Source organism: Rhinoderma darwinii, chromosome 11, assembly GCF_050947455.1.
Source record: "Rhinoderma darwinii isolate aRhiDar2 chromosome 11, aRhiDar2.hap1, whole genome shotgun sequence".
NCBI classification, from domain to species: domain Eukaryota; kingdom Metazoa; phylum Chordata; class Amphibia; order Anura; family Rhinodermatidae; genus Rhinoderma; species Rhinoderma darwinii.
Genome location: NC_134697.1, coordinates 8,978,189 through 8,996,460, shown reverse-complemented (window position 1 = coordinate 8,996,460; position 18,272 = coordinate 8,978,189). Strand labels below are relative to the sequence as shown.

At 45.1% G+C, this 18,272-nt stretch overlaps 1 protein-coding gene across 1 annotated transcript in view; it reads left to right on the top strand.

Moving 5' to 3' along the window:
* SORCS3 (sortilin related VPS10 domain containing receptor 3) overlaps positions 1-18,272 on the top strand; it is a 550,689-nt gene that overhangs the window by 174,399 nt on the left and 358,018 nt on the right. Inside the window, exon 2 of the mRNA XM_075842847.1 lies at positions 11,148-11,215. Coding sequence (XP_075698962.1) covers positions 11,148-11,215 — 68 coding nt within the window. The remainder of the gene's footprint in view (positions 1-11,147; positions 11,216-18,272) is intronic.

The following is an 18,272-nucleotide window of genomic DNA, read 5'->3' as shown; positions in this document are numbered from 1 at the left end:
CCAGACACTTTTGTCCTCGGAGGCACCACAATGGGAGGCTCCATTTGGGTCTTTGCTATGAGGCCCACTATCTTACATGTATGCCGCTGACTGTAATGTCTCCTCAGGTCATTGTCCATAGAGTAGTCTTCAGTCGTAGACCGGTGTCATCATGTATTCAACCATAGACCATTTAAAAAGACCGAATGTGACGCAGGATATGGAGCCGCAGCTGTGGAATATATGTGGTATTGTAACCATAGAGGAGCGAAGATTGAGTCAGGTCAAGCTGAGAGAAGAAACCAGAAGGTAAACAGACCTAAGGGTCAATGAAGAACACGCCGTTGTCCGTACTGGTAACCAGTGATCAGGCGTGAGGACGAACACTGAAGCTCAGGTATCCATACGTTCATTTTAATAATGTCTGGAGTGATATCGGGGCCTGAACAGGTTTCAATACCAACACGACGTAGCAGTGAAGAAGTAGTGATTGACCGGCGGCGTGATGATATCATCTGGTGGCATTATCAGTGAGGAGTCAGCAGGGGCGTAACTTGTAATCAAAATCTACAGGCCCTTCTACCTACCATGTGGCGTTTATAATACGGGTGTCCTCTTATGTGGCAGAGGAGCCTTTGGACCACCCAGGGCCCTGGGCAACTGCTACCACTGCACGTCTACAGCTTTACCCCTTGGAGTCAGCCATATCTGCTGGGTGGCCACTGTCATGGGTGGTGGACCAGGGAGAGGGGAGCAATATTTTGATGGTTAGCGTCTTGTTTTTTTCAGGTTCTTGGCTTTGTTCTGCATTTCAGTCGGGGATTCTGTGACTTTCCGCTCCATTAAACCCATCTGTTCCCTTGCCCTGGTTTCACCTCCGTTCATGTTGACTTCACTCTGGGTTCTTCTGTTTTTGCTCTTCTTGATGCCCACAGCTGCTCCTCCTCACCTTCACCCATACAATCAGGGGCACATAAATCCTACAGCCTCATTGCAAAGTCACGGATCACCTCGTTGACTGTGAACGTAACAGCGGCGTGACTAGTTGTGTCGTATTGAAGATCTTCTCCACAAAGAACCTTTAGGGTATGTTCACACAGGGCGGACATGCTGAGTAAAAGAACACAGAGTATCCGCTCTAGACCAGGGCCGGCCATGCCCTAGACCCTGCCAAATCCGGCTGAAGAACCGCATCAAATTGTGAAATGGGAAACAGCAGGTTAAAAAAAGAGCCAATACTTACCCGCAGCCATGGTGACGCATCCCTCTGCCGTCCTAGAGCTCGGCCTCCTTTGATAACGTTTTATCCCATGTGACCGCTGCCGCCTCTGATTGGCTGCAGCGGTCACATGGGATAAAACATCACCCCAGGGGGACGGGATGGACAAAGAAGCATTTGCCATTTGTTGCAGGTTTTACCTCCCCATTGAATTCAACGGGAAAAACCTGCAACAGAAAAGCAGCGATAAATTGACACGGTACGGATTAAAAAACCGCACCCCAGGTCAATTTATGAACGTTTTTCTCAGCTGATTTTTTTCTGCAGCGTGTGAATGAGATTTGTTCACATTTTATCCACTCTGCAGCTACTGAAATACGCTGCGGATTTTCCGCACTGAAATAGGTTGCGGAAGTTTGCAGTATATAAGTATATACGTTTCGTGTGAACGTACCCTTATAGTAGTCTATATAGCAGAAGTATACCACATTATTCTTCCCACTTCTAAGGAGGACCTGTCCCTATAGCAACTGCTAGGGGGGTGTTCACACAGAGTTTTTTGACTCGGAAACTGTGCCAAAAAACATCTGAAACCGCCTACCATTGATTTCAATGGGAGGCGGAGTCTTTTTTTCCCGTGAGTGGAAAAAAACGCTTGCAGGAAAAAGAAGAGTCATGTCCTTTCTTCTTGGCGTTTCCGTCTCTTACCTCCCATTGACGTCAATAGGAGGCAGAAAAAGCGGTTTTTGAGGCGTTTTTTTGCCTGCGGCCGAAAAATGTGGCAAGGAAGGAAGGAATTTTGAGGCAGATATTTCCACCTGGATAAAACTCTGTGTGAACAGGACCTTATAGTTTTGTCCATACAAGTCTTTTCACTTTAATTTGGGATTGTATCGTTTTTGGTTACGTCGTTGGGCCACAGCGGATATTTGCAGAGCGCTGTCACCCCCTAGATGTTAATTGTGCTGTACAAGAGCGGAGCCGGCAGCAGTGATGGACTGTGGGACTCTCCGCGGTTGGATTGCTGAGCCGTGGAATATATTGTGGAGTGGTTGGGTCCTGGTCTCTCATCTATCTGCGCAATGCGATCACTCCGGGCAATCCCTCCTACATCTCCATGAAGCATGGGCCACCTCGTCCATCTCTGCACCTTCTCATAGACCTCCCCTTATACCCTCTCCCATCCATAATCTAACAACACACGTGTGTATAATATATATATATACTCCATGTGCCTGGAAACATTGTCTCGTATATCTCCTTCCACATATGCAAAGCACTTTTACTCATCGGCAGGATCTGTAGATGGGGTTTTAATGAACTAAAGTCGTTTTCCGTCATAGTAAAATTTTATAGTCTTGAAAGGTCTCGCAGAATCCGAATGTGATCAGAAAGGAGAGAGGAGGCGGCGGGTTTATTGGCGATGAGATGCCGGATTCTTCTTCCGTCCTCCATTGCTCTGGGCTCATTGGTTTCGTCTTGTAATAGTTTGGGATATGGAAGAATTATTTAATGAAGTTTGTTCTCCAGGATGTAGAAATAATCCACTTCAGTCCGGATGAACCAAGATTTTTAGAAAGTGAATGTTCCTTCACTTCAATTTAAAGAGGACCTGTCTCCTCTCCGGACACATCTGTATTAATAAATAGTTGTATTCCCCATGAAATAAGTATTTTTTCTTATTACTCTACGTTGTGCTGTCCCTCTGTTATTCCTCTTAGAAATGTATGAATAAATTGACAACTGGGTGTTACCAGTTGGGGGTGCGTCCCTACACAGACTGACCATGACCAATCAGTGCTGACAGAGTGAGACTGTTTAGGGACACGCCCCTTTGACAAGGGGAATAGTAACACCCAGTTGTCAATTTATTCATACATTTTTAGGAGGAATAACAGAGGAACGACACAACGCAGATTTCTAAGAAAATATGCTCCCGAATTGTTATTTCATAGGGAATACAAGTATTTATTAAAATAGACATGTCGGGAGAGGTGATAGGTCCTCTTTAAAGGGCTGTAGCTTCCTCTTATGGCCAGCAGGTGTCATTATTATGATTGATGTCTTAGGCCCTGTTCACAAGTCCAGATTTTACGCAAAATTTGGCATGGAATTCGCCTCAAAATCCATGTGAAATTCACTAACAATCCACCTCCCATTGACTTCAATGAAAAATCTTCTTGTCAGTGCTTTTCTTGAAAACCGTATCAGATTTTTTCGTCAAAATTATGCCCCATGTGAACAATTTTGGTTCTGCCGTCCATTCTTAATTGCGAAAAATTGGAACGGAGCCGGACTGAGGGGAGAAGGGAAGGAACCCAGAGGATGTTTTGGGGATTGCTTCCCTATTTGCCTTACCCGGGATCCTATTTTTGGCAATTGGGAATGAACAGAACAGAAATCCTGAGCGTAAGTTGGCATGCAGCCTTAAAGGGCGACTTCACCCGAAATGGAAAGTTTGCCCAAAGCTTAGTGACTGATAGATATAGCCACAGGATAAGGGTAGCCACTATTTTTTCACACACTTACTGAGATTGGGCCCTTAATGGCACCACCATCAGAGAGGCCGGGACCATCTTAGTTGTCACCGGTTGAATAAAGCACGGGTTGGTCCGTTAAAGTGTGTGTTGGCGCTGCAGCGCCCGCCTCTTGGGGCAGCTCAAGTGTTGTCATAGGTTGAGACATGACCAAAATATGAATGATCTGCGCCCTCCATGCAATATGACGTTGATCGCGCACCAGCAGTTTATAATCAGTCAGCAGATTTAGTAAACAGCAGACTACTTGCTGTTTATGGATCTTATCATCTCTGCATTTTGAGTGTAATAAAAGCTGAAAAGTAAAGTGAATAAATATTCAGGACATCTTGGCTTATTACTACATGACTACCCCATTAATGTACAAATAGCCTGATTAGTGTACAATACCTGCACTGGGTATTCCAGTGTTAATGAGCCTCTTGCCAGGAGGAGTTAATGAGCCACAGTCCCACAATCCGTTCCAAAGTCCATAATGTACTCCAAGTGCCTGGGGTGTAGCTGTGGGGAGTGCAGAGGTAGCAGTCACATCCGGGCCCAGATACTTGAGGGGGCCCACATGACACCAGTATTATAATAGCACATGATAGTTGAGGGGCCGATTACAGATTATGAATTGTTCCTATTTAGCCTCTAAGGAGATCCGGCAATGACAGCTTGCTGATGGTTTCCAGATTACTAACATGTGCCCATAGTCTCCCAATTTTCAACAGATTTAAAATGTAATATTATTATACGGAGTTACAATCCCTATCAGGGGAGAATTTATTTTGTCCCATTGCAAAGTTGTTAACAACCACCCCCCCCCCCCCACCATAATTCTGCCCTATGATGATGTCTTGGGTCCACTCAGAGCAGTAATGAGGTTCTGGGATGTTCATTAGTGAATAACTGTGTTAGTGTCAGTCTCCACTGTGTCCTGACATTCTATTCATGATGCTCCGGGTAGATTTTATGTTGCAGGAAGCTTCATGAAATCTTCTTTAGGTTCCAAATCCCCTTCCTTAATATGGGGCTCCTTAGGAAGCGAGACGCTCAAGACTGAATTTGCATGTAATGAAGTTTATTTTCTGCCTGTCACTGACGCTCATTCTCCCCGTCCCCTCATGTATAATATGGGTTATTTTGGAATCCAACAAACTAGACCTGCAGCTTGTGCTGGAAACGTAAGATATTGTAGCGCGCCCTACAGAATGTTCCCGTGCTTAATGACGGCCATTAATACGTCTTGAGCCGGGGCCAAGTCATTAGCGCACAATTTATTTTCATGCAGAATATACGGTTAAAGCCTCGGACGCAGGTTCATCATGTGGAAAACTAAATGTCAGATGGGGGTCAAAATACCCACGTTATAAAGTGTAAATCCGAGGGGGGGGGCAGCGACTCCTTGCTTTGCATTTCATTGTATATCACTCAGGCAGCCCACGGATTGTGAGACGCCATAAATATTAATACCGCCTGACCGCGTAAAGTATTTATACCGCGCGCGGCCCAATCTGCTCTAATGGCTGCGTTCAAAATATAGAAATTGTGTGAGTCTCCGGGATAATTTTCTTCTCCAGTAAAGAATGGCGCAAAAACAGTAGAGAATATTAGTAACGAGCTGCAAATGTGGAGGGGGCACCAGATAAGGGTAATCCCATCCCCCTTCTCTATTGGGGGGAACCTACACAGGAGGCGCCACAACAATGAGGGGGACCTGGCCCTGTGGCCATTTCACTCCTACAGTGGATGAGGGTCGGGGGTAAACCAGCCCTGAGCCCTCCTTACCCGGGGTATAGTGGGTGTAATCCAGGAGGGGGCCGCTCTCATCTCATAATGGCTGAAGATTGTCAAGAGTCCAAAACTCTACAGAAATGTGGGGGATTTTTAACGTATAATTTGGGAAGAAATTCATCTCCGAGCATCAAGTCCGTGGAGGGAAGAGGTAGAATTTGTCGGAATAAACTCCAATATAGGGAATACAGGATGACGAGCAGCGAGAGCGGGAGGGAAAACTCAACACCAACGTCCTAGGAAATTATCTCCAGTGCCAAAATAAATGTGAACAAAAAATGATCATGTGAAGCACCTGCTGCAGGATCCCCATAATAGTAGCAGCCACAGGACCCTCAAAGTTGTGATAGTCATAAGACCTCCATAACAGTGACAGCCACAGCACCCCCAAAAGTGTGATAGTTGCAGGATCCCCCATAAAAATGACAGTCCCAATGCCTCCATGCATCTATAGCGGTGACAAGCATAGGACCTCCATAACAGTGACAGTCAGTATTTCCATAACAATGACAGCCACAATGTCCCCATAACAATGACAGCCACAAGACCCCCATAACATTGACAACAACAATGTCCCCATAACAATGACAGCCACAAGACCCCATAACATTGACAACAAGTGTCCCCATAACAATGACAGCCACAATGTCCCCATAACAATGACAGCCACAAGACCCCCATAACAGTGACAACGACAGTGTCCCCATAACAATGGCAGCCACAAGACCCCCACAACAGTGACAGCCACTGTGCCAACTTAACATGGAGAGCGACAGTGCCTTCGGGGATGTTAGATGAAGACCCTGTGAGGTAGAACGCTGTGACGGGAAGAGATCGGTTAGTACGTGCTGGACCCTCATTATAGTGATCTGTGGGGGTCTCGCTGGTCCATCAACCAACTGATCAACAACTAATGGCCTATCCTAGCGATATGGTGGCAAAAGTACTATAATATAAAGGTGTAATCCAAGTGGACATTCCCTTCAAGTACAGAACCATTTATGTAACTGCTCCAGGCTTGTTAGTCCTCATCAGTGCAGGATCGGGTCAGCAGGATTGGGTCAGCAGGATCGGGTCAGCAGGATCGGGTCAGCAGGACGACAGAAAGGATGAGAAACATCACATTTGACAAGTTGTCACTTCAATGTGTTCACTCAATTATTTTCTAGAGACAGGGGCGTATCTATAGGGGGTGCAGTGATACAATCTTACCTGGACCCTGACACCTTGGAGCCCATAGTCCACCCAAGCCATAAAATAAAGATATAATGGATATAAATTCTATATAGCACGTCATCATCTACTATGGCAAGGAATATCATTGGTGATTATATATGGGGAGGGGGGGGGGGCAGGTTTAATCTTTGCGCCAAAACCAGGATCGTCCAAGCTTCACATCTTTGTATAGGATTGACTAGACTCCAAAAGCGGTATTTTTTGGTCAAATATTAAGCTTCACTCCCAACCACCTATATATATATTTATAGCATTACATGGTCGATAAGTTTGCTGTATTAGAAAATTAGAAATGAGTGTACGCAGGAAGCAGCACTAAGTCTACTCCACCTGTAAATGCTTTGGATCAGGGACTATTGACTGTCTGGGAATGTAATAAACCTTGGCTCATCACTGGCTTTACAGCCGCCCTCCAGGTATTGTGCAGCCGTGGTCTTTAATCATCAGGTGTCTGCTGCTTTAAGGATCATTATATTATTATATTTTCCCGCAGCTCTATAGTATTGACTTATGGATTGACATCACATGACCTATGCTAAGCACCAGCAATCCCAGCCACGCTCCATCACTTCGGCTGTCAGCGGCCTCATGTTTTTTTTCTGAGACTCTTCTCATGGGAAATAAGGTTAAGCTGAGAGGCAGCCTCCGTTTACAGGATAAATGCCCCCAGCATCTGTCGCTGATTCATTATGGCCGATCAGGGACCCAACGAGAAAGGAATTGGCAACTTTCTTTGGACATTTACAGATTTCGCATCTGTGAGATCTTGTCAATAACTCTGCTTTATGTCTTGGGACCTGCATTTGGCTTCACATACCAAGTATCCGTGTCTCCTCCATTGCTCGCCTGCCTGGAGTTTATGGCATGGGCAGAGACACTGAGCGCATCATAGGGACCCATTCACATGTAATCTACCGGCAGGGTGCGGAAAAATGATTGCAGCCAAGGGGGAGAAGGAGGTTTCAATACTGGAGACATTCACAGGCTGCAAAATAGAACCTGCCGTGAAGGCTTCATACTGTGTAATCTGTAGAAGATCGCCATTTTATCTACCACTCAGCAGAATGGGGCCCCCTACTGGCGCTGGTTCATACCACACTCCACTTAATACTGAGGCAAGAGGGTCAGACCCTTGTTTCACCTTCAGTCCCCCCATGCTAGTGCTGGCATGACCTGTACAGCTTCATACTGCCTGTTGGGGGCAGTGTCAACATGAGCTGGACCCCCGCACAACGGGCCACATTGCAGCCATTGGCGCCCATGATGATCCAGCTCATGTTGACAGTGCCCCCTGGAGGCCGCGTGTTGCAAGCAATGACCGGTAGTTGTACTATACATGTCAAGAGACATACAAGGGCATGATATAGGGGGGTGCCGTGCAAAATAAAGGGGCGTAGCAGTCACACCTGGGCCCTGGAGCCTAAGGGGGCCCAAAAGCCCCTAAGCCGCATAAAATGACATAAGTATTATAAATGATATATGGTAGGTAGGGGGGACTTGTTATAGATCTTGTATTGGGGGCGCGTGAAAATAACGCACGTCGCACGGACCTATGCAAGTCAATGGGGCCATTCAGACATTCCGCGTCCGCCGCATGAAACTCACTGCCTGTCCTATACTTGTGCGTTTTTTGCGCATCGCGCACCCATTGAAGTCAAGGGGTGGGTGAAAATCACGGACATCACACGGACGAACACCCGTGACATACGGATGACATACGCGCGTAAAAAAAAACGCAGACAAGCACCGTACACTGATGACCCACGGAACTGCAACGCAGGAAAAACGGAGCGTTTCTTACGCGCGCAAAACAGACACGTTCGTGTGAATAAGGCCTAAGGCAGAGTTTAATTTGCCAATGTAGTGCAGCTGAGTTTGTCACCTTGATATCCCAACGTGCAATGTGTGCGTCTGCCGGGCACCTCCTGCATTATTATGTAATAGTTCCTTTTAGTTTGGTGCTCTAAACCGTTTGTTTACCGTCTGTCTCCAATATTGTATTGAGATGGATTTTATTTCTGCCTTGTTACAATTAAAACAAATACTACAATTATAAAATAATATTAAACCTCAAAAGAAGTTCAAAGATGCGTTCAGCTCTGCTACATCTGTGTACAACTTGCCCTGCCTACTGCACAGTGTTTTATTACTGGGTGCACAAAATGTACTCGTCTAGATCCCGAGGCGATTAACTCTATATTTGTAGCGTTGATAAAATTCTAAAGTTTTAACTCCAGGGGAAAAAAACATAATAAATAAAAGCAAAATAAATAAAGAAAAATGAAATAAATAAATATGAAATAAAAACTAAATAAATAACAATTAAATATAAATGAAATAAAACAATTTAAATATGAAATCAAAACAATTATCAAAAAGTTTACAAGCAAAATAATCAATACAAAAAATAGAGAATTGTTATATATATATATATATATATATATATATATATATATTAATATATTCTCTCTGATTGATGAATTGATCTGAAAATAAAACCATTAGCAGAGTCATTGGGAGCGACGCTTATCTCTATCAAGAGTCATTGGGAGCGACGCTTATCTCTATCAAGAGTCATTGGGAGCGACGCTTATCTCTATCAAGAGTCATTGGGAGCGACGCTTATCTCTATCAAGAGTCATTGGGAGCGACGCTTATCTCTATCAAGAGTCATTGAGAGCGACGCTTATCTCTATCAAGAGTCATTGAATGTACAAGTGGAGGAGGATTTCATGTCTTTTAGGCCGGGTTCCCACGTAGCGTTAACGCTCCGGAATTTCTGCAACAGAATCGTGTGCGGAAATTCCGCAGCATTTACAGTAGCAGCAAAGTGGATGAGATTAAAAAACCTGACCTCAAAGCAACCAATGATATCTCATCTTTCATCTTCATACCTGAGCTGGGAAAGTTGGGTTCTAATTAGTTGCTTCAAGAACTGGCATCTCTACCATAACAATGAGATTCTAAGACACATGAGCAAGAAGTGTTGTCATAGGGACAGGCAGAGAATCTTTATTTATTGAAATAAAAAATCCATTTAAAGGAACACCCCAGGCAAAACTTTTACACTGTGTATATTTCCTAGTGCAGGGACTGAGGGGGTGGAGCTTGACATGTGGATTCTCTCTTTGCTGTTCTATATAGCCCTGTGTCATGCACCTCCCCCTCACGCCCTGCACTACAGATGGAACCGTTTGGCTCAGAAGCAGACCGTAAGGGTTGCTATGGGGCCCTTGGAGAGAAGGGGCCCATCCTTGGTGAGACCCCTCCCCTTTGAGTGAGCAAGAATCTCTATAAGACTCCTCCCCAGAGGAACTGCACTGTTGGGGGTCATGGATAGGGCATGGGGTGGGAAAAAAAACACCAGGCCGTTCTGTCCAGGGTGGCAAAACCCCGCACTATAATGGAGTGGTCCAGTTTGATTTTTGCATTAGCCACCCCCCGCCCCACATGGAGTGTTCCTTTCATAAATCATTCAGTCCTTAGGGTGTGTTCACACAACTTATTTCCAGACGTCTTTCGGGGTGTAAACACCTTGAAAAATGGCATTTTATTCAGACGGGGCGTTTTTTTACGCGGCCGTTTGAAAAAATGGCGCGTAAAAAGAAGTGCATGTTGCTTCTTCAGCCGTTTTTGGAGCCGTTTTTCATTGGGTCAATAAAAAAACAGCTCCAAAAACGGCTCCAAAAAACGCATCAAAAAACATTTGTGGTTTCAGATCCGGCTGAAAATCAGAGGCTGCTTTCCCTTGACAGCTCCGTATTTTACAGCCGTTTATCGTTTCGCGTGTGAACATAGCCTTTGGCCCCTTGCACACGAAGGTGCTTTTGCAGCCGCAATTCCAATGAAAATCCACGGGAGAATTGCAGCCCTATTCATTCCTATGGGCCATGCACACGACCGTGGTTTCCACGGTCCGTGCATGGCCCAGGAGTCCAGGCTCATAGGAAACAATGTGCACGGCCCGCGATTTGCAGGCGGCTCGTGGCTGACGCTCCTTGGCCGGCCGGCCGACCTGAAAATCACGACTGTGCACATGGCTACCGTCGTGTGCATGAGGCCACAGTTTACATCATGTTTGCAGGGCTGGAAACGTCCTCATGCGGCTTCACCAATCACTAAACTCCCCGACGGGCGCTCCGGCTTTTGCATTGAGACGTGCAGTAATGTAAAGAGAATTAGCAGCGTTTAATTGATTCCTCAGACGTCTCACGTGTCGGATACAGAACGTCTGGAGGATTAGAACAAAAGCCTCCGCTCCTAGGAATATCTGCTAATAATGATTTTAGTTTTTTGTGGTATCTGATCTTCTGTAATTCTCAGCATTAGTGTTCATTTGCTGTGATCTTCTCTGTTTTTGAAGGATCTGATGTTATTTTTTTTTCTTTTTTGTCTTTTAGGTCATTCTAATACTGACCAAGCTTTATGATTTCAACCTGGGGAGTGTGACGGAGAGCTCCCTCTGGAGGTAAGGGCGTGCACTTCATCCCCATAACCAATACTACTGTTCTACTTCATTTTACAGCATTCTGCTTGTTTCCTGTTAACTCTCAGGTTGCAGAACCTCCCGTCTAGGGCGTAGCTATCAGTGTAGCTGGTGCTATAGGGCCCAGCAGTAGAGGCGACTACGTCCTCTGTTCAAGTCAGGTAGAGGACATAGAGCAAGATAAAGACCCTTACTTTCTGCTGCGGCCAAGTGGTGCCCCATTACAAGTGTTGATACGGAGCCCCATGATGACTAGTTATGCCACTGCTCACATGTCTATGCAGCTCCCTATGCTTTTAAACCCTTCCCGGCCCATGACGTTATATTACTTCACGAGTTGTTTCAGCGAACGGCCATACTATTACGTCATGGTGATGGTGCGGACACCGAGTTGGACCCGCACCATCGCCGTTGGGTTTCCAGCTGTAACTACCAGGCAACATCCCGTTGTAATGCCGGAGTTTTTTTGCGAATTCGGACATTTAACCTATTAGATGCCGCAGTAAATAGCGTCCGATGCATCTGGGTGATTAGACAGAGGAAGGGGGCTTCTTCTGTTGCCCCATTAGTGCCCCTACGATTTGTACAAAAGCCCCTTGCTTCTGCCGTGTATATGTGCCTATGGCAGGGCCGCCTAATAGGTACCATGTCAGTGAAGCACTGACAAGAAATAATACACTGCAATATAGAAGCGTTATTATTGAACCGATCTGGAGGTCGCAGAGTCAAGTCTCCTAGTAGCACATTTGTCACCATTGGGTCCAGCTCCAAATGTTTTTTTTTTCTGTTGGACCTTTGAGGCCCATTATTGTGTCAGAGTCTGGGCCCATCTGACTGGTGGGTCAGTTGGACCCTCATCCTCTGGTGCCCTTTTGGGCCAGTCGGTTCCTGATCTCCTGATCTTCTAGTACTTTGGTGTGCCAGGCCGACCCTGATCCTCTGTTATTATGGTCGGCCAGTCTGACCCTGATCCTCTGGTACTCTGGTGGGCCAGGCCGACCCTGATCCTCTGGTATTCTGGTGGGCCAGTCTGACCCTGATCCTCTGTTATTGTGGTCGGCCAGTCTGACCCTGATCCTCTGGTACTCTGGTGGGTCAGGCCGACCCTGATCCTCTGGTTTTCTGGTGGGCCAGTCTGACCCTGATCCTCTGGTTTTCTGGTGGGCGAGTCTGGCCCTGATCCTCTGTTATTGTAGTGGGCCAGTCTGACCCTGATCTTCTGGTACTCTGGTGGGCCAGTCTGACCCTGATCCTCTGGTTTTCTGGTGGGCCAGTCTGACCCTGATCCTCTGGTTTTCTGGTGGGCGAGTCTGGCCCTGATCCTCTGTTATTGTAGTGGGCCAGTCTGACCCTGATCTTCTGGTACTCTAGTGGGCCAGTCTGACCCTGATCCTCTGGTTTTCTTGTGGGCTAGTTCATTTCTTGTATTTTATATAGAGAATAAAGCCATAATTGACTCAGAGGATCTTTGTGTTTAAAATTGTATGATGTTTGCACAGTACCAGTAAACACCTGACAATTTTTGAGAAAACGTGGGCTTCCTGGAGATATAATACTTATATTTTGGAGCTCCTGCTGTGTGACACTCTCCACTAATTGATTGTCATGTAACCAGCCATACCTGTTACCGAGAACTTAGAGGAATTCATGAATAAAACAAGATGTTTTTTTCTTCCTCACCAGCTGTCTTCTTCCGTAGCTCAAAAATAGCCAACCTGACCTTAAGACTCCGAGCAGTAGACACGCAGTAAACTCATGACAAAAGGAAAGATGGTTTCTCTGAAAATTTTCCCAATTTATATAAATTAGAAAACAGTTTCAAAGACAAAAATGTAAAAAAAAAAAATAGTCTTTTTTTTTTTTTTATTTCAGATTAATGAGCATTATTATTATTCTTTTTTTCTACCTTCCAATTCTCATTAGAGTTTTTGCTGTGCCTCACTGACCCTGACTACCAGTAAACAGACTTCTCTGAAGAATTGAAGTCATGGTCAATAAAACAAATGCCAAAAAGAAAAAAACCTGTAAAACTTTTTTAATTTTAATTTTAATTTTTAACTTTTTTGCTGCACTATAAAAAAAAAAGGATTTAAGGATATTGTGTTTTGTGAGCGGTGCTATTTAAAAAAGTACCACTGCAGCTACTAATAATGAGAGTACTTTACAAAAAAATCATAAAAAATCATCCATTATTATGGATTGATTAGTAATATTTATTCTCAGGGCCGGCTTTAGAGGGTGCAACCTGTGCGGTCACATAATGCACATCAGCCACCCCTACTGAAGGGGGAGCCTACATAGCGCTCAGCCACACCCCTTTCTGTTAAGACACGCCCTTATGATGAACCACGCCCCTTTTCTGGTCACTTCAAAACTGTTTCGTGAGGCTCAAAAAGTGTCTCAAACACATCATTTATCTGGCGCCAGGCATGTATGCCACTTTTTTTATGGCATATTTAGCTTAGTAAAATTTCCCCATTGTTTTTCACGTTTTTTCAACATTTTTATCAAAAATATTTAAACTTTTTTTTTACGGTTTTATATGATTGTGGGGATACCAAATATGACTTATTTAATAAAAACTTTATTTTGTGTACATTTTTTTTATAACTTTTACATTTGCAACAATTATTTTAATATGAACTTTCTTGAAGTTTTTTTTAACTTTTTCTTTAATTCATTAGTTATACTATAATGTACTAGAATGTTTGTATATTACAATACATTATTGCTTGTGAATTTGTTTGTTGGGCATACTTAAGCTATACCTAAGAGGCATTCCCATAGGACACCTCGGGGGCCCTTGTTAGTATATAACAGCAGCTTTGGCGATCATAATGTGATCAGTATTGATTGCAGCAGAGGCGGAGCTTAAAGGGGTTTTCCAGTCACAAGACATTGATGGCCTGTCGGTGGGTGTCCGACTACAATTGAATGGGAAATTACAAAATATCTTATATTTTCACCTACTTACTACAGTAGCTTCTTCTTTTTGTTTTAAGGTGGAACTCAATCTGATTGTAAAACATTACAGAAAAACCCAGTTAAGCTATATATATATATATATATATATATATATATATATATATATATATATATATAAATTAAATAAAACCAGGAATAACAAACCAAGAGAAGGACCAGGGCAGTCTGGTTACAAGTAAGCTAAGCAGCAGTCAATGTCAAGCAGCAGCTGCAAAAGCCAATACGTTTTTAAGGTGTAAAAAGGAGAGCTAAAAACCGGCGATCCCAATGTAATATGACCCCTCTATAAATCCCTCGTATGACCACATCTAAAATAGGGGATTCAGTTTTGGGCTCCACATTGTAAAAAGGATATAGAGGAGCTGGAGAGGGTTCAAAGGTGGGGGATTATTAAATAGGATGGGAGGTATCCCTTATAATGAGAGGCTAGAAAGATTGGGCTTGTTCTGCTTGGAAAAAAGATGCCTTAGAAGTAATCCTATTACCATGTATAAGTATATGTGTGGTCAACACTAAGAACCGACACGTGATTTATTCATTCCAAGAAAGTTATAAACTACGTGTACTGTATAGATAGAGGAATTATTTCCTCTGGCGGATGCACTGAATACATGACATTCATCATGGGTAGGAAAGTCTATCCAGACATCAATATAGGAAAGGGTTCTTTACAGTTACAGCATTTAAACTATGGAAAGCTCTACCCCAAGAGGTAGAAATGGCAGATACAAAGACACCATTCAGAAAAGAGTGAGATGCTTATCAATAGGTATTGGGGGTTATACATAATTTACCATTTAATGATGTATAATTGATCTGAGAGGTTACACCTCATGGACCGATGTCTTTTTTTCCCCTTCAACATACAGATGTAGCCATATTTATCTGGACTTTTAACTCATTAAATACACAGTGTCAAGAAACTTTATCTTGACTTTTTCAACGGCTTTTGTTGTGTGATATCACGCTGCAACAAGTTATCAGTCAAGATAAACTTGGCTACATCTGTACTGAATTACATTTTTCTTTTAAAGTTACACTTTAAGGGGTCCTCAATGTAAATGGGCATCATCCTTCACTATGTCACCCACTTTACCTATTTTGCCGTTGACCTTTACCTCGGTTCTGCTATTCTACATGACCGGTGTATCCATCAGTTTTTGACCCCTGGTTAAAGTCGCACGGTTGGCGCCCTCATTCCGTGCATGATTTATTAATGCTGCTCTTCACTGCAGATATTATTTTTACATCTTGTTCTCAATGTGCTGAATTGTATCGAATCCATGCCAAGACTGCGCGGCCCCCTGGCATTTGCTGCCTCCTTTTAATTAATCGTTCTTCGTTTCAATCACTGCGGACCCTCTTATTCCAGATGTCTGATCCTGTTTGTTCCCCCTTTATAGAGAACGGGCAGCATTTTGTTCCCTGTGATGTAGAAAATCTTACACTGGTGTATCGAATGCCGTCGGGTTTGGAAATTCAAATGTTTTTGAGTAAAAAAACATAAAATCAAAATATCTGAAACATAACGGAATACGGCGAGTAGTTTCTTATATATAGACTGCCAGGAATAAGAGCACGGGACTACTTCTAAGAATCCTTTTTTATCAAAGTTTCAGAAAACTCCGCCCATAAGTACAGGACACACCCACTTTTGTGACCACCACAGGTAGCCATTTTTTTCGCTGCGTTTTTTACGGCCGTTTTTGGAGCTGTTTTATCTATAGAGTCTATGAAAAACGGCTCCAAAAAACGGCTTTAGAAGTGACATACACTTTTTTTTCGCGGCCGTGTTTTTAGGTGACCGTTTTGAGAAACGGCCCGTTGGAACAGAAAGCCGTTTTTCCCAATGAAATCAATGGGCAGATGTTTGGAGGTGTTCAGCCGTTTTTCGGGCAATTTAAAACGCCCGTAAATAGCGCGTGTGAACATACCCTTAGCGTTGTATTAGTTAGAACAAGGCTGATGGATTCTAAGTGACAACCAAGAGAATTGTGAACGCAGCTTTAGCTGTGACTGGTGTATAAGGCTTGATGTAACTCCTGATGAGTACAATACAATTACGTTTCTCAAAGTTACTCCTCATTACATGTAGGTTTAAACTATACTTTTATCCTGGGAATATCCAACGCCCCCCCATCGTCCCATCGTCCCATTCTGGCAGGGGACCAGGGCCGGCCCTAGGATAGATGGTGCCCTGTGCGAAATGATCTTTCGGCACCCCACCCCATCATTAAAAAAAATGGCCCATAAAAAAATTATAATGCCCCTTTAGTGCCCCCATACAGTATAATAATAATATTTAATAATATAATATATTACAACCCATTCAAGGACACGGTATTTTGTCCTCTAATTGTGCCCACAGTATTATGCTATTTGTAGTACCCCTACACAGTATAATGTCCGCTTAGTGGCCCCCCACACAGTATAGTGCCCCCCTGTAGATTTTGCCATACAGCCTCCCTGTAGACAGTGCCATAATTCCCCACCTCCTTTTTGTAAATCGTGCCATACAGCCCCCACCTCCCCCTTGTAGACATTGCCATACAGTCCCCCACCTGCCCCTTGTAGACAGTGCCATACAGTCCCCCACCTCCCCCTTGTAGATCGTGCCATACAGTCCCCGCACCTCCCCCTTGTAGACAGTGCCATACAGTCCCCGCACCTCCCCCTTGTAGACAGTGCCATACAGTCCCCCACCTCCCCCTTGTAGACAGTGCCATACAGTCCCCCACCTCCCCCTTGTAGACAGTGCCATACAGTCTCCCACCTCCCCCTTCTAGACAGTGCCCCCAATTCAAAACAAAAATTGTACTCACCTAGGCCCCGTTCCCATGACGAACTGAGCTGCTCCATGACGGGACCCTGTAGCCTAGTACAGAGTTTCCCAACTTTTTCAGACTCGAGGCAGCACTGGAAAAACAAAATTTCCTCAGGACCCCCCTACCAAAAATTGTTTTGAGAAGGACAGAAAACGGCTAAGAACAAGCACTACACTCATAGGGTACGTTAACACACGTTTTTTGTAAGGCGAAAAAAATCTGCCTCAAAATTCCTTCAAGAACTGACAGCGTTGTGTGACCTTTTTTTTGTGTTCTTTCTTAAGCTGTTGAAGCGAATGCAAAAGACGCAGGAAAAAAAGCTCCAAACAGGCGCCGCAGGTATTTTCTGCCTCCTACTAATTTCAATTGGAGGTCAGAGGTGGAAACCACTTGAAGACCATCAGCCCACCACTCACAGTAAAATGACCATCAGCCCCCCACTCACAGATTCTCCCTGTAGGTAGCGCCACACAGCCCCTTGAAGGTAGCGCCACACAGCCCCATGTAGGTAGCGTCACACAGCCCCTTGTGGGTAGCGCCACACAGCCCCTTGTAGGTAGCGCCAGACAGCCCCCTTGTAGGTAGCGCCACACAGCCCCTTGTGGGTAGCGCCACATAGCCCCTTGTAGGTAGCACCACACAGCCGCCTTGTGGGTAGCGCCAGACAGCCCCCTTGTAGTTAGTGCCAGACAGCCCCCTTGTAGGTAGCGCCAGACAGCCCCCTTGTAGATAGCGCCACACAGCCCCCTTGTAGATAGCGCCACACTGCCCCCTGTAGAGTGTGCCGCACAGCCCCCTTTAGGGAGTGCCGCACAGCCCCCTGTAGGGAGTGCCGCACAGCCCCCTGTAGGGAGTGCCGCACAGCCCCCTGTAGGGAGTGCCGCACAGCCCCCTGTAGGGAGTGCCACACAGCCCCCTGGTTGATAGTGCCCCACAGCCCCCTGGTTGGTAGTGCCCCACAGCCCCCTGGTTGGTAGTACCCCACAACCCCCTGGTTGGTAGTGCCCCAAAGCCCCCTGGTTGGTAGTGCCCCAAAGCCCCCTGGTTGGTAGTGCCACACAGCCCACAGCCCCCTGGTAGGTAGTGCCACACAGCCCCCTGGTTGGTAGTGCCACACAGCCCACAGCCCCCTGGTTGGTAGTGCCACATAGCCCACAGCCCCCTGGTTGGTAGTGCCACACAGCCCACTGGTAGGTAGTGCCACACTGCCCACAGCCCCCTTGTAGGTA